At 41.9% G+C, this 13,244-nt stretch overlaps 1 protein-coding gene across 1 annotated transcript in view; it reads right to left on the bottom strand.

Moving 5' to 3' along the window:
- Positions 1-435: 435 nt before the first annotated feature.
- LOC132824364 (activating molecule in BECN1-regulated autophagy protein 1-like) overlaps positions 436-13,244 on the bottom strand; it is a 446,197-nt gene continuing 433,388 nt past the window's right edge. Inside the window, exons 19-20 of the mRNA XM_060838755.1 lie at positions 12,397-12,443; positions 436-507 (exon numbers count right to left, since the gene is read on the bottom strand). Coding sequence (XP_060694738.1) covers positions 490-507; positions 12,397-12,443 — 65 coding nt within the window. The 3' untranslated portion in view covers positions 436-489. The remainder of the gene's footprint in view (positions 508-12,396; positions 12,444-13,244) is intronic.

The raw sequence follows: 13,244 nt of genomic DNA on the forward strand, positions 1-13,244 counted from the left end.
AGCTTATGTTTGGAATTGTCCGATTACTTGCCTGTATGTGACCTTTCCTGACTGGACAGAATGCAGGTATACAATGGGGACAGAGTAGCACTGACTATGTTCAGATGCTATTAGTTACAGACGGGGCAAGTGTATGCTCTGGTTAGTAAACAGCAATGAGATTGAGTGAATGGAGTTGTGTGTGTAAACGAGAGTGGCAGTGCCATCTACGTGACGTGGCTTCGTGTCTGCAGTGCCACTAAATGTTCTCAGTGACAGGTACCGCCAGACTGCCAACAGTTGTCTGAGTGCACAGCTCCTTTTTAAAGATGGCATGGGCACAAGGGATACTGGTCTGTGGGAAGATACCCAATGAATGGCAAGTTGTTCTGGGAAACAGTGCCTGTTAAGATGGGGTAAAAGTCAGATGGAAGAGGAGCAGGGTAGGTAACTAATGTGGTGAGTTTGGCAGGTTAACCATTAGACCTTATGGACAAATCCTCCAACAAATTAGACACACTTTGGGCTCTGTGAAAACAAAACATAAGATTCAGCTCATTATCATTGTCAATAAAAAACAATTTGGGATACTGGGGCACATTAAATGAAGGGTAATAAAATATTGATAATAAGAGATCTATTCATCAAGGCCTTACAAGGATGAAGAGGAGGAGAGAGGCCCCGTTGAAGATTCTATAGCCATGAGTTTTCTGGGAGCAATGCTCATAAATTTGTATGAGTCAGAAGCAATTGCTCAGGTTACTCAGATTCATCATTAAGTTGATGATCGACCAATGCCGACTCTTCAATCTGACCTGGTGCCTTGCACCAGGGGGATGATTACTCTGGCAGTGGCCATAAAAACAGAAAACACTATAAATGCTCATCCCATCAGGCAACATATGTGGGAAAAGAGCACATTAAATACTTCCAGTTGATGGTCTTTCTTCAGAACAGTCCAACAGATTTGAGGTGCTTGCACCCTGATTGGAATAAGGTGGAGGCAGCAGGATGAATGAGCAAAATGACTGTGGTAGCATGGTAGATGAGGCCAGTCAAGCAGGGGGTTCTAGATAGGAATGGAGTGGTAGGAAGGGCAGTATTGTCAGGGAATTGGTAATTATCCGTAGTCTACATTGAGAGACCAGACAGCTGTGCTATTTGTCCAATGCCAGGATTTGGAATGTCTCCTCTGGGCCAGCAAGAACCCTGCACTGGGAGGGGGAGATTCCAGTGGTCCTGAGTGCAATTAGGTACTAAAGATATAGGTAGGACAAGGACATCTCTTCAGAGCGTCTTTGCATTTAGGGGCGGCACATTGGCTCAGTAGTTAGCACTGCTGCCTCGCAGCACCAGGGACCCAGGTTCAATCCCAGCCTTGGACAACTGTCTGCGTGGAGTTTGCCTGCGTTGGTTTCCTCCCACAGTCCAAAGATGTGTGGGTCAGGTGAATTGGCCATGCTAAATTGCCAATAGTGGTAGGTGCATTGGTAGGGAGTAGGTATGTGGGTTACTTTTTGGAGGGTGGTTGTGGACTTGCTGAGCCGAAGGGCCTGTTTCCACACTGTAGGGAATCTAATCTAATCTAAATTTACAAAGAAAAGCCTCAAAGATACAACCTTTGGATTATTAACCATGCCATGAGCACAGGGTAAAGATGATTAAAGATTTACATGCATGTCTCAAAGATTGGGGTCAGAGAAGTCGGTTTCAATTGATGTTTCAATTCGTGAGGCACTGGCACCAGTACTGGGGTAAGTGAGAGAGATTCTACTGAGATAGACTTCAACTGAATCGTACTTGGTCCGGCATTGTGACAAGTTGTGTAGCAAGGGTGGAGAGGGGACTTTAAACCAAATAATAGAGTGAGGGATCAAGTGTATATGTGCACACCAGCACATGAATCACAAAGAATTAGTGTGCAGGTACAGCAAGTGATCAGGAAGTTGAAAAGTGGTTGGTTATTGCAAGGAGAATGGAATATAAAAGTTGGGATATTTTGTAACAGTATTGCTGAGACCACATCTAGAGAGTTGTGTCCAGGTTCTGTCTCCTTATTTAAGAAAGAACAGAATTGCATTAAAAACAGTTCAGAGAAGGTACACTCGAACAATTCCTGGGACGAGAGACTTATTTGGTGAGGAAAGTTTAGACAGCACCTCATTTTCCTTAATGCACTCATGCAAGAAAGGTCAACATGATGAGTCTGGTAAGTTGACCAAGAAGCTACCTCTAGTCAGCTGGTTCTGTGTTGAGCAGTATTACATTTTTAACCAATTGAATATAAAAGAGCAGAATATTTAGCTGTATTGTTTCCAGAAGGAGGAGATTTAAAAAAAAGCTTTCTACAATGGCTGAAGAACACCCAACCAGTTTTCCAAATTAGTTGGCATCTCCACCTCACTACACATTGCCGGCATTATTAAACTCATAGCTCATATTTGATGGGGATAGGGCAGGAAATGCCACAGCTAATTAACAGTTATAGGCTGCGAACAGTTGAAGCCAAGGTAATTACTGGGTAGACGAAGAAAGCAACACTGAGTCTGGGTCTTATTGCTGGTCTATCTCCTAATGGACTTGATAATACAAATTTCTGGTGTCAATGTTTCCAGATGGGAGCCTCTGGAATCTGCTTGTTTCTACAAGTTTCAGTGAAGCTAAACAGAGCTGCTGATGACAACCACATAAGGGAGTTGGGTAGAATGGTCACTGCTGCCAGTTAATCTTTTGCAGCTACCTACTGTTACTGGCCTGGTTCAGACCATTTCTTAGAGAAGTAGGCATCAATGCCCAAGCTGTGAAATTCAGACCAGCAGTACTACTAAAGTCAGATAACCCCATGAATGGGGTGTGCAATGCCTCCAACCATTCCTGGAGCATCCAAATTACACCTGATGGTGAGAAATTCACACACACACACACACACACACACACACATAGTGAGTAGTCAAGTTGGAAAGGTATCAAGGTAGGGAATGAGGGATGAGGAAGTCAGGAGGTCAGAGTTAGCGTCTGGGGTCAGGAAGGAGTCAGAGGAGGGTCAGGAGATATTTGGGAGGTTAATGGGGATTCTGGAATTTAGGGATGGTTTCTAGGTCAGGAGGGAGTCAAGTGGACCAGGAGGTATTTGGGGAGCCAGCAGGAGAATTGAAGAAATGAGTCGGGGGCAAGGGACTCTTCAGGGCATAGAGGGCTTGAGGATATCATGAGAACTGGGAAGGGTGTCAGGATGACTCTGAAACTCAGTGGGGTGTAGACAGGTATTCAGGGATGGGGTGGGGGGGGGGGGGGGGTCAGAAGGGCAGGGCCAATTCAGGTATTGTCGGTTGTCAGGAAGGAGCTAAGGGGTCAGGAGGAACTTCAGGGAAAATCGGGATTGGTCAGGAGTAATGGTCGGGACTTAGCCAAGTGGAAGTCCAGGTAAGTGAATGAAAACAGTCCAAAGTATTTTCTCAGAGTGTCCAAAGATAAAAGAGAATTGCCTAATGGAAGTTCAAACAGAATTTCCACAGTATCAGAGTGTCGTGCCTTTTGATGGATCTCAACATGTAGCTCTGAATATAGGTCTGGTCTCAGAGTGTCTAAAAATTGGAAGCTCTGGGACATTTCACCATGCTGACTTTTCATCACAATCATTTTGGATTTTGAATATGCACAGTATTTTGTGCTTACTGTAGAAATTTGGAACTTTCCCTCTGCTCATTAAGGGTGTTAGATCCATTGTAGCGTTCAAGACTGAAATTAATAAGATGTTTCTCAGATTAAAATATCAGGAGATACGGAGCCAAGACTAATCGGGTTAAGATACAGATCCGCCATATAGTACTTGAACGGCAGAGCAGATTTGAAGAGCCGAATCCTATGTTTGTACGTGCATTAATGTAGGCCTGTACAAATCAATGAGTAAATGAAAGGCTCCAAAAGTCATTGTACAAAGATCAAAGGATCTAGCAGCTTTAGTAAGTGGTTCTTGTTTCTATAGCAATGGCACACAGTCAAATGCAATCTATTTTGTGAATGGCTTTCCTTTAACCAAAGGCTTGTAGTGACATTTACAGCGAAAGGAGTCCCGCTAATTCATGTTTAATTTCAAATTCTATTGACCAATAATTGATTAGAGGGAAGTGTACATATTGGGGAACGTTGCTTTAATGTTAATTGAGACCTTTAAAGTTCATGTAGTGTTCTGGCATTGTCTAAGGTTAATATCTAACAGGCAGACCCTGGGTATCAATGATACAAGGCATACTAAATTCTCCAGGATTGCAAAAGATGTCTCATTAAAAATGCTTTCAATTTTGTAGGACTACATGATTGTTGAGTGATTTCCGTCATCAGCAAAGAAATGAAACTGTCTGGTTGGAACCTCTAATCATTGATTAAATGCTCCATATGCTATTTGCTCTGTTCATGTGAGATTCACAATTGAACAATTGTTTCCGTGGCTAAGATTCAAAACCTTAAAAACACTTTGTTTTTAACACAAATGCATACAAGTTGCAAAGAATAGAAATGTCCTAAGTAGGATGGTTACAATCAAATATGAGGCAATTATTTGTTTTTATTCACTCAGGACTTATCCCTTTCACCCACATTAATTTTGCTGTCAGTAGAAAATGAATTCGTGCGTTTGGAACATTAGGGTATAATCAGGGAAATTAAGTAGCTTCATAACAAGAAATGGAGCACTCATCCTTTGGGAATGAACTACTCTGGACTTCCACTAGCAATGCACAAGATTTTCCAAGTTTTGTGGTCATCTCATAAGGAACATGATTTTTGCGACAGATTTCACAGAAATAGAGCAGCCATTTCAGGGTTGACAGAAGCCAACAAAATGCCATCGGCCTATGCTGGGTAAAAACCTATTCCTGCCACCATTGTTGCCCAGCCTCCATCCAAAAGAAATTTGCACTCGGAAAGGGATGGATGATCTTTGTCCTGGATGGCAAGAGAGGGAACTATGGCCTCTAACGAAGAATCAGGTTTGACTGTGATGTCCGTCATTGTCAAGTGCAGCAAGCCTGATGGAACAAGGCCAGTAAGAGGACCATATGCACTCTTTCCCCAAATTCCATTTCAATTATTAGAGTAGAATCATAGAGGCATGGAGTAATACAGCATGGAAATAGGCCCTTCAGCCCAAACTGGTCCATGCTGACAATGATTCCCATTTAGCTAGTTGGTCTTAAAAATATTCAAAGACTCTGGTCCAACTGCCTTTTGAAGAAGAGAATCCATTTCCCTTTTTCTTTGTTTTAAATGGGTGATCTCTTATTTTAATGCAGTGACCCCTAATTCAAGGTTCTCCAATAAAAGGAAACATCCTCTCTGCACCTAACCTGTCATGACCCTTCAGTTTCTTATACTTTTCAATAAAACTGCCTCTTACTGTTCTAAACTCCATTGGTTACAAGCCCACCCCATGCAACCTTTCCTTATAAGATGACCTGCTATTCCTGATAGCAGTTTAGTAAACTTTCTCTGAACTGCTTTCAACTCATTTACATTATCCCTTAAATAAAGAGACCATAGTGATCACAGTATAATTGGTATACTTTTGTATTCAATTCCCCCACTTGATAAATGATAACATTCTATTAACTTTCCTAATTACTTGCTGAACATGCAGAACTAACCTTGTGCAATTCTTGCAGTAGGACATCTAAGTCGCTCCACATTTCAGAACTTTGCAATTTCTTTCAATTTAAATAACAGATAATTTAACATTTTACCACACTGTACTCCATTTGCCAGATCTATGCATACTCCGTCAACCTATCCATACATCCTTTTGCAATCTCATAAAGTCCTCTTCCCAACTTACTTTCCTACCTATCTTTGTGTCACCAGCTAATTTGACAACCGTGCCTTCTGTTTCATGTCATTTATATAAATTGTAAACAGTTGAGGCCCCAGTACTGAGCCCTGTGGCACACTACACATTACATCTTGCCAATCAGAAAATGAGCCACTTATGTCTAATCTGTTTCCCGACATAGAAGCATTGTGTCATACAACACAGAAACAGACCCTTCGGTCCAACCAGTCTATGCCGACCATAATCCCAGACTCAACTACCGAGACCTGCGAGTGGCCCATATACCTCCAAACATTTCTTATTGATCTAATAATCCAAATGTCTTTTAAATGTTGTAACTGTACCTGCATCTACCACTTCCTTTCGTCTCGCTAATCTTCTACCCATGCCAAAATCCCTGCATTTGAACATTTTATTCATTTTTTTATATGACACTTTAACAAATGCCTTCTGGAAATCTGAATATGTCCTCTACTTCCCCTTCATCCACAACATATGTTACTTCTTCAAAGAACTCCGAACCATGTTGACTCTGCCTAATTAGCTGAGCTTACCAACATGTCCTTCTATAATATCTTTAATGAGAGCTTCCAACATCTTCCCATTGACAGATGTTAAGCTAACTGGCTTGCTGTTTCCCACTTTCAGTTTCTTTTTTTTTAATAAAAGTTACATTCATTATTTTCCAATTTAATGAAACCTTCCAGGAATCTAGAGAATTTTGGAAAATGAAAACCTAAGCATCAATGATCTCACTAGCTACTTCTTTTAGACTCCAGAGATTTGTTAGCCTGCACTTCCAACAATTTTCTTAGTTCCATCTTCCAGTTATTGTAATTTTCTTGAGTTTCTCCCTACCTTTAAACTTCCTGATTTACAGCTATTGCTGGAAAAATCACCTGTATTATCTACAATAAAGATCAAAACAAAATATACATGCAATTTATCTGCCACTTATATTATTTCCAGGCTCCTATTATTTCTTCCTTTATACTCCAACCCACCATGTTATTATTATTAGGGGCATATAGTCCAGTTTTGCAATTGACTTCTAGCCATCTCTACCCAAAATGCCACGACATTCTGGGTTTCTGAACTTGGACCATCCCTCTCAACTCTGCTAATACAATCAATGATTAACAGAGCCATTCCTCCACATTTTCCAAGTTTCATGTCCTTTGTAATGTCCTGTATCCTTCAATATTCAAATCCCTTTCTGATGGCTGTCATAGCATGCTCATGCATTTCTACGTGCACCATCAGTTCATCAATTTCATTTTAAATGCTGCATGAGTTCAGTTACAGAATATCTAATTTTGTCCTCTCATTATTTTCAGAATCACAAGTCTTGCAATTTCATTGTAAGCTACCCTTTCAACAAATGTTCAGTTAATTAAAAGTGTTGTTATTTAAGTTAGGGAACTGAAGGATGTTGGACCTTTATCCATTAGAAACTGACATTTTACCTGGGCTTTCCCCCATTTGTGATCTTGAAATTGAATCATTAACCTGGCCATAATCTTTTTCAGTCATGACAATGGAGGAACCCAATGAAAGGAACAACTCAATTTGAATGTCATCCAAAACCTGTGCTTTGTAAAATGTTTTGGATATCAGCCCAACATTGCTGGTACTGGCAAAGCAAAAAAACAACCTGATTAAATGTTGCCAATCACCCTTTATCTTCAGCATTAAGGCTGTGGGAATGGCTGGTTCACATTCCACAATCCAGGTAGTCATTTGATTCAATGGTAACTGGATTATTGAGGAATCATAGCAAAACAATCTCAGTTGGTCTACAATAGACCCAACCATGAGATGAGAAAAAAACCCAGACTTGGAGAACCGTTATCAGAAGTGGGTTGGGTATATACCAGGCATAACTGGGGCAAGAATATCGAATCTAAAACTTGTTTCATATCTTGTCAGCATGTGACTGTGCATTCCTTATAGGCTCCTTACTGCCTGTGATGATGTGATGGCACTGGCATCTTGCCCATGCCAACTACTGTGGACAGAGGGTGCAGGTAGTCACTGGCTATGGAGCACACCCTGAGATATTGGCACATTAAGGCCAACACGGAGGCTTAGAGAAGATGCTGATGAGCTACTGTCCCATGTGACCATTTTAAGTCTGGAATTGACGCTGTTTAGTTTCTCCTCCTTGCCTGCGGAGAATTGTGAGCTGCATAGAAACAAGGTAAAATTAGCTCCTTACTGCTTACTGGTGAGATTCCCTTAAGGGGAAATCAGACTTTCTTTTCTGAACACCGAGAATCAGATTTTTTTCATTCTCATTGTATTCTCCCATATCTCTGACCATACCCCAGAAAAGTTATGCACAAATTCCTAGATTGCTCAAAGCTCAGATCATTAATGTCACATGGAATAGCATCAGGACATTGGGAAAAGAATCCAGAGAAGTTTAGATGCTTCTATTATTTTCAGAATGGCTTAACTATTTTGCAACTCAAGTACTGTACTGCGGGTTGCTTCATGTTGGGAGACTACAAGCTGATAATGTGGTGTTCTGCATCCTTCAGAGTGAACAAGAATGCTTTCAGCTCTCTGCTGCTTATTGGTTTGATAATAAGCTAGGCATTACTGCTATAAAACACCCATGGCACACAAAAGGAAGAGAAACTTTCACTTCACTGAACACATTGATCTTTTTGTAGGAATTACCTTTGTGGTGTGCTTCCATTTAATGTATTTTGGTGTCATTGTAACACTAACCATGAAACAATACTTTCCTTTAACCTATTTTTTGCCCAGTAACTGTATATACAAAGAACAAAGAAAATTTACAACCCAGGAACAGGCCCTTCAGTCCTCCCAGCCTGAGCCGATCCAAATACACCATCTAAACCTATCACCCAATTCCTGAACATCTGTATCCCTCTGCTCCCCACCTAATGCATCTGTCCAGACACACCTTAAATAAATCTACTGTGCCTGTCTCTACTACCTCTGCTGGCAACGTGTTCCAGGCATCTATTTCACTCTGTGTAAAGTACTTGCCACATATATCCCCCCTTAAACTTTCCACCTCTTACCTTGAACGCATGACCTCTCGTTATTGAATCCCTCCCCTAGGAAAAAGCTTATCTCTATCTACCCTGTCTATACCCTTCATGATTTTGAAGACCTCAATCAGGTTCCCCCTCAATCTCCTTTTTTCTAATGAAAACAATCCTAACCTACTCAACCTCTCTTCATAGCTAGCACTTTCCATACCAGGTAACATCCTCGTAAACCTTCTCTGCACCCTCTCCAAAGTGTCCACATCCTTTTGGTAATGTAGCAACCAGAACTGTACACAGTATTCTAAATGCGGCTGAACCAAAGTCTTGTACAATTTTAACATGACCTGCCAGCTCTTATACTCAATACCCTGTCTGATGAAGGCAAGCATACCACATGTCTTCTTGACCACTCTATCCACCTGTGCGGCCACCTTCAGGGTACAATAGACCTGAACTCCCAGATCTCTCTGATCATGAACTTTTCCCAAGGCTCTTCCGTTTACAGTATAGTTGGCTCTAGAATTAGACTTTCCAAAATGCATCACCTCGCATTTGCCAGGATTGAACTCCATCTGCCACTTTTCCACCCAACTCTCCAGTCTACCTACCTTCTCCTGTATTCTTTGACAGTCCCCTATGCTTTCTGCTACTCCACCAAACTTCGTGTTGTCTGCAAACTTACTGATCAGATCAACAATGCCCTTTTCCAGATCATTTATGTATATTACAAGCAACAGTGGCCCCAGCACTGATTCCTGTGGAACACCACTGGTCACCTTTCTCCATTTCAAGAAACTCCCTTCAACTACTACTCTGTGTGTCCTATTACTCCCAGTTCTTTATCCACCGAGCTAGAACACCCTGCCCATCATATGACTTCACTTTCTTCATTAGTTTGCCATGGGGAACTTTATCAAACGCCTTACTGAAATCCATGTATATGACATCTACAGTCCTTCCTTCATCAATCAACTTGGTCACTTCCTCAAAGAACTCTATTAAGTTGGTAAGGCATGATCTACTCCATACAAACCCATGTTGCCTATCACTGATAAGCCCACTCCTATCCAAACATAAATAGATTTTACCCCTCAGTATCTTTTCCAGCAACTTTCCCACCACTGAGATCAGGTTCACAGGTCTGTAATTACCTAGAATATCCTTACAACACATCTTGTACAGGGGACAACATGAGCAAGCCTCCAGTCCTTCGGCACCTCACCTGTATTTAAGGATGCTACAAAGATACTTGTCAGGGCCCCAGTATTTCCTACCTTGCCTCCCTCAGCAACCTGGGTAGATCCCATCCAGTCCTGGGGATTTGTCCATCTTAATATCCTTTAGCCTACCCAACACAGCTTCCCTCCTTATGTCAATGTGATTCAGATTAAACAAACCTCTATCTCTCATCTCAGAATTCATCACTTCCCATTCCTCAGTGAACACTGGTGTAAAATAATCATTGAGAATCTCACCCAGTTTCTTAGGTTCGACATGCAACCTTCCTTCCTTATCCTTTAGTGGACCAAGCCTTTCTCTGGTTACCCTCTTGCTTCTTATATAAGAATAAGAGGCCTTGGGATTCTCATTAATTCCGCTCACTAAAGTTATTTTAGCCCGCTTGATTCCATGCTTAAGATTGGTCCTACTCTCCTGATATTCCTCCAAGGCCTGTTCTGTTCTTAGCTGCCTGGACCCTATGTACGCTTCCCTTTTCCTCTTGGCTAGTCGCACGATTTCTCCTGTCATCCTCGGTTTATGAATCTTGCCTTTCCTATCCCTTGTTTTCAAAGGGACATGCCTATCCTGCACTATCTTCAACCTATCTTTGACAGCCTCCCACATATCAAATGTGGATTTCCCTTCAAATAACTGCTCCCAATCCACATTTTCCAGCTCCTGCCTAATTTTGATATAACTGGCCTTGGCCCAGTTTCATACTCATCCCTGAGGACCACTCTCACCTTTGTCAACGACTATTCTAATACTTACAGAATTGTGGTCACTACTCCCTAAGAAATCCCCCACTGCAACTTCTACCACCTGGTCTGGCTCATTCCCCAACACCAGGTCCAATATGGCCCCCTTCCCTTGTCGGACTATTGACATACTGCTCTAGAAAACTTCCCTGGATGCTCCATACAAATTCTGCCCTATCCAGACCTCTGACTCAAAGTGTATCCCAGTCAATGTTGGGAAAATTAAAGTCTCCCATCACCACCACCCTGTTGCCTCTACATCTTTCCATAATCTGTTTACCTATTTGTTCTTCTACCTCATGCTCACTGTTGGGAGGCCTGTAACACAGCTCCACCAATGCAACTGTACCCTTCTTATTTCTCAGCTCTACCCATAACTGCTCAAGCCCTCAATAGTGTCCTCCTTTAGCACAGCCATAATATCATCCCTGACCAGCAATGTAACTCCTCCACCTGTTTTTACTTCCCTCCCTATCCTGTCTGAAGCACCTATATCCTGGAACATTTAGTTGCCCTTCCTTCAACCAAGTCTCTGTGATTGCAATAACATCATACTCCAGGCACCAATATTGCAATTGTACCAGACTCCACCACTTCCTCTGACAGCTCATTCCATACACGTACTACCCTCTGCATGAAAATCTTGCCCCTTAAGCCTCTTTTATGTCATTCCCCTCTCACCCTAAACCTATGCCCTCTTCTTCTGGACTCCCTGACCCCAAGGAAAAGACTTTGCCTATTTACACGATACATTGACCCCCATAATTTTATAAACCTCTATAAGGTCACCCATCAGCCTCCGACGCTCCAACGAAAATAGCCCCAGCCTGTCCAGCCTCTCCCTATAGCTCAAATCCTCCAACCCTGGCAAAATCCTTGTAAATCTTTTCTGAACCCCAGTATCATTTTCTGCCACAGAACCGCCTATCTACTCCCCTTACAATAGAATCCCCTATGACTATGGCCCTATGAGTCTTTTTCCCGCCCTTCTGAACAGCAGTGCCTACCACGTTGCCATGATCCTGGCGACTGCTGCCCTCACCTGGTGAGCCATCTCCCCCAATGGTATCCAAAACAATATACCTGTTTTGGAGGGAGATGACCACAGGAGACACCTGCACTGCCTTCATACTCTTTCTCTGCCTTTTGGTCACCCATTCACTGTCTCCCTCAGCAATTCTAACCTGCGGTGTGACCAATTCACTAAATGTGCTATCCACGACCGCCTCAGCATCGTGGATGCTCCACAGTGAGTCCATCCACAGCTCCAGAGCCGTCATGCGGTCAAACAGCAGCTGCAGCTGGACACCCTTCTTGCAAGTGTAAGAGTCAGGGACATTAGCCATTTCCCTGACTTCACCATCAGGCAAGAGGCACATGCCACGGACCTGAGGTCCCCTGCCATTGTAAGCCTTAGCTTTATATCAATTAACTAAAATCAAACAATGTACTTAAGCATACGAAAGAAAAAAAACCTTGCCTTACAGAGTCCTTTTTCTTCTGGTTAGAGGAGGGTGGGTGAGAGGGAGAAACTATATGTGTAGTATCTCAGAATTAGCTACTGTCCAAATTTATAACAAGTCCTTACCTTCCCGCAACTCCTTGTCTCCAACGTCACCTCAGCTCTGTCTCCCGCTGCTCCCAGACAGGGAAAAATACATTTCATTTAATTTCTTCCTCTTAGCAATCTACCGATTTATTAAAAACATGCCTAAAGATCTATAATCACCTTTTTGTGTACTTCAACAATAAGGAATGCATTTCATCATCACGTGACAACATATTGTCTTTGAGAAGAACTAGGATCTTTTAATGTGAAATGTGACTAAAATACTTGGTTGATGTAGAATGTCAGATCAATCAAGCATTGGGTTTGATTATTTTTATTTGAGGGAGACCTTTTTCACATCATTTATATGAATACAATGGTATGAAATGCAAAAATATTGTTTATATGTTGAGATTGACGAATATTTCTAATCTCTATTGTACTTTGGGGTGTTCATGAATTAAGAATTCAGGAATGAAGACAATTCTTCGACCAGCACTCAGAGAAGAGAGTCACATTTTTCATCTTACTTACAAATGCAATGAAGTTAAAAGTGAATTAGAAAGAAAGAGCAGTGTAAAAATGATGGACAAGAGTGGGTCAAGGTCAAAGTGTGGTTGGGTTGTACCTTGAATCAATTAGTGCTACATTTTGAAAGAAAAATCAACGCTCACTGAAAGTCACTTGACATTCCACTCAATATTCACAGAATCAACCCTTCTACCATGGATTCTTTCACGTCTTTTGAAACAACTGACAGACGCAGTTTGAAGCAACTTTTTTTCTGTCAAGTCCATTTGGTTTGACATTGGGAGATACGGCTTTGCGAATGGGGACACATTCTCCTTCAAGGCACTAACATCACCAGCATGACTTCTTCCACAATG

Source organism: Hemiscyllium ocellatum, chromosome 18 (assembly GCF_020745735.1).
Source record: "Hemiscyllium ocellatum isolate sHemOce1 chromosome 18, sHemOce1.pat.X.cur, whole genome shotgun sequence".
Taxonomy (NCBI): Eukaryota; Metazoa; Chordata; class Chondrichthyes; order Orectolobiformes; family Hemiscylliidae; genus Hemiscyllium; species Hemiscyllium ocellatum.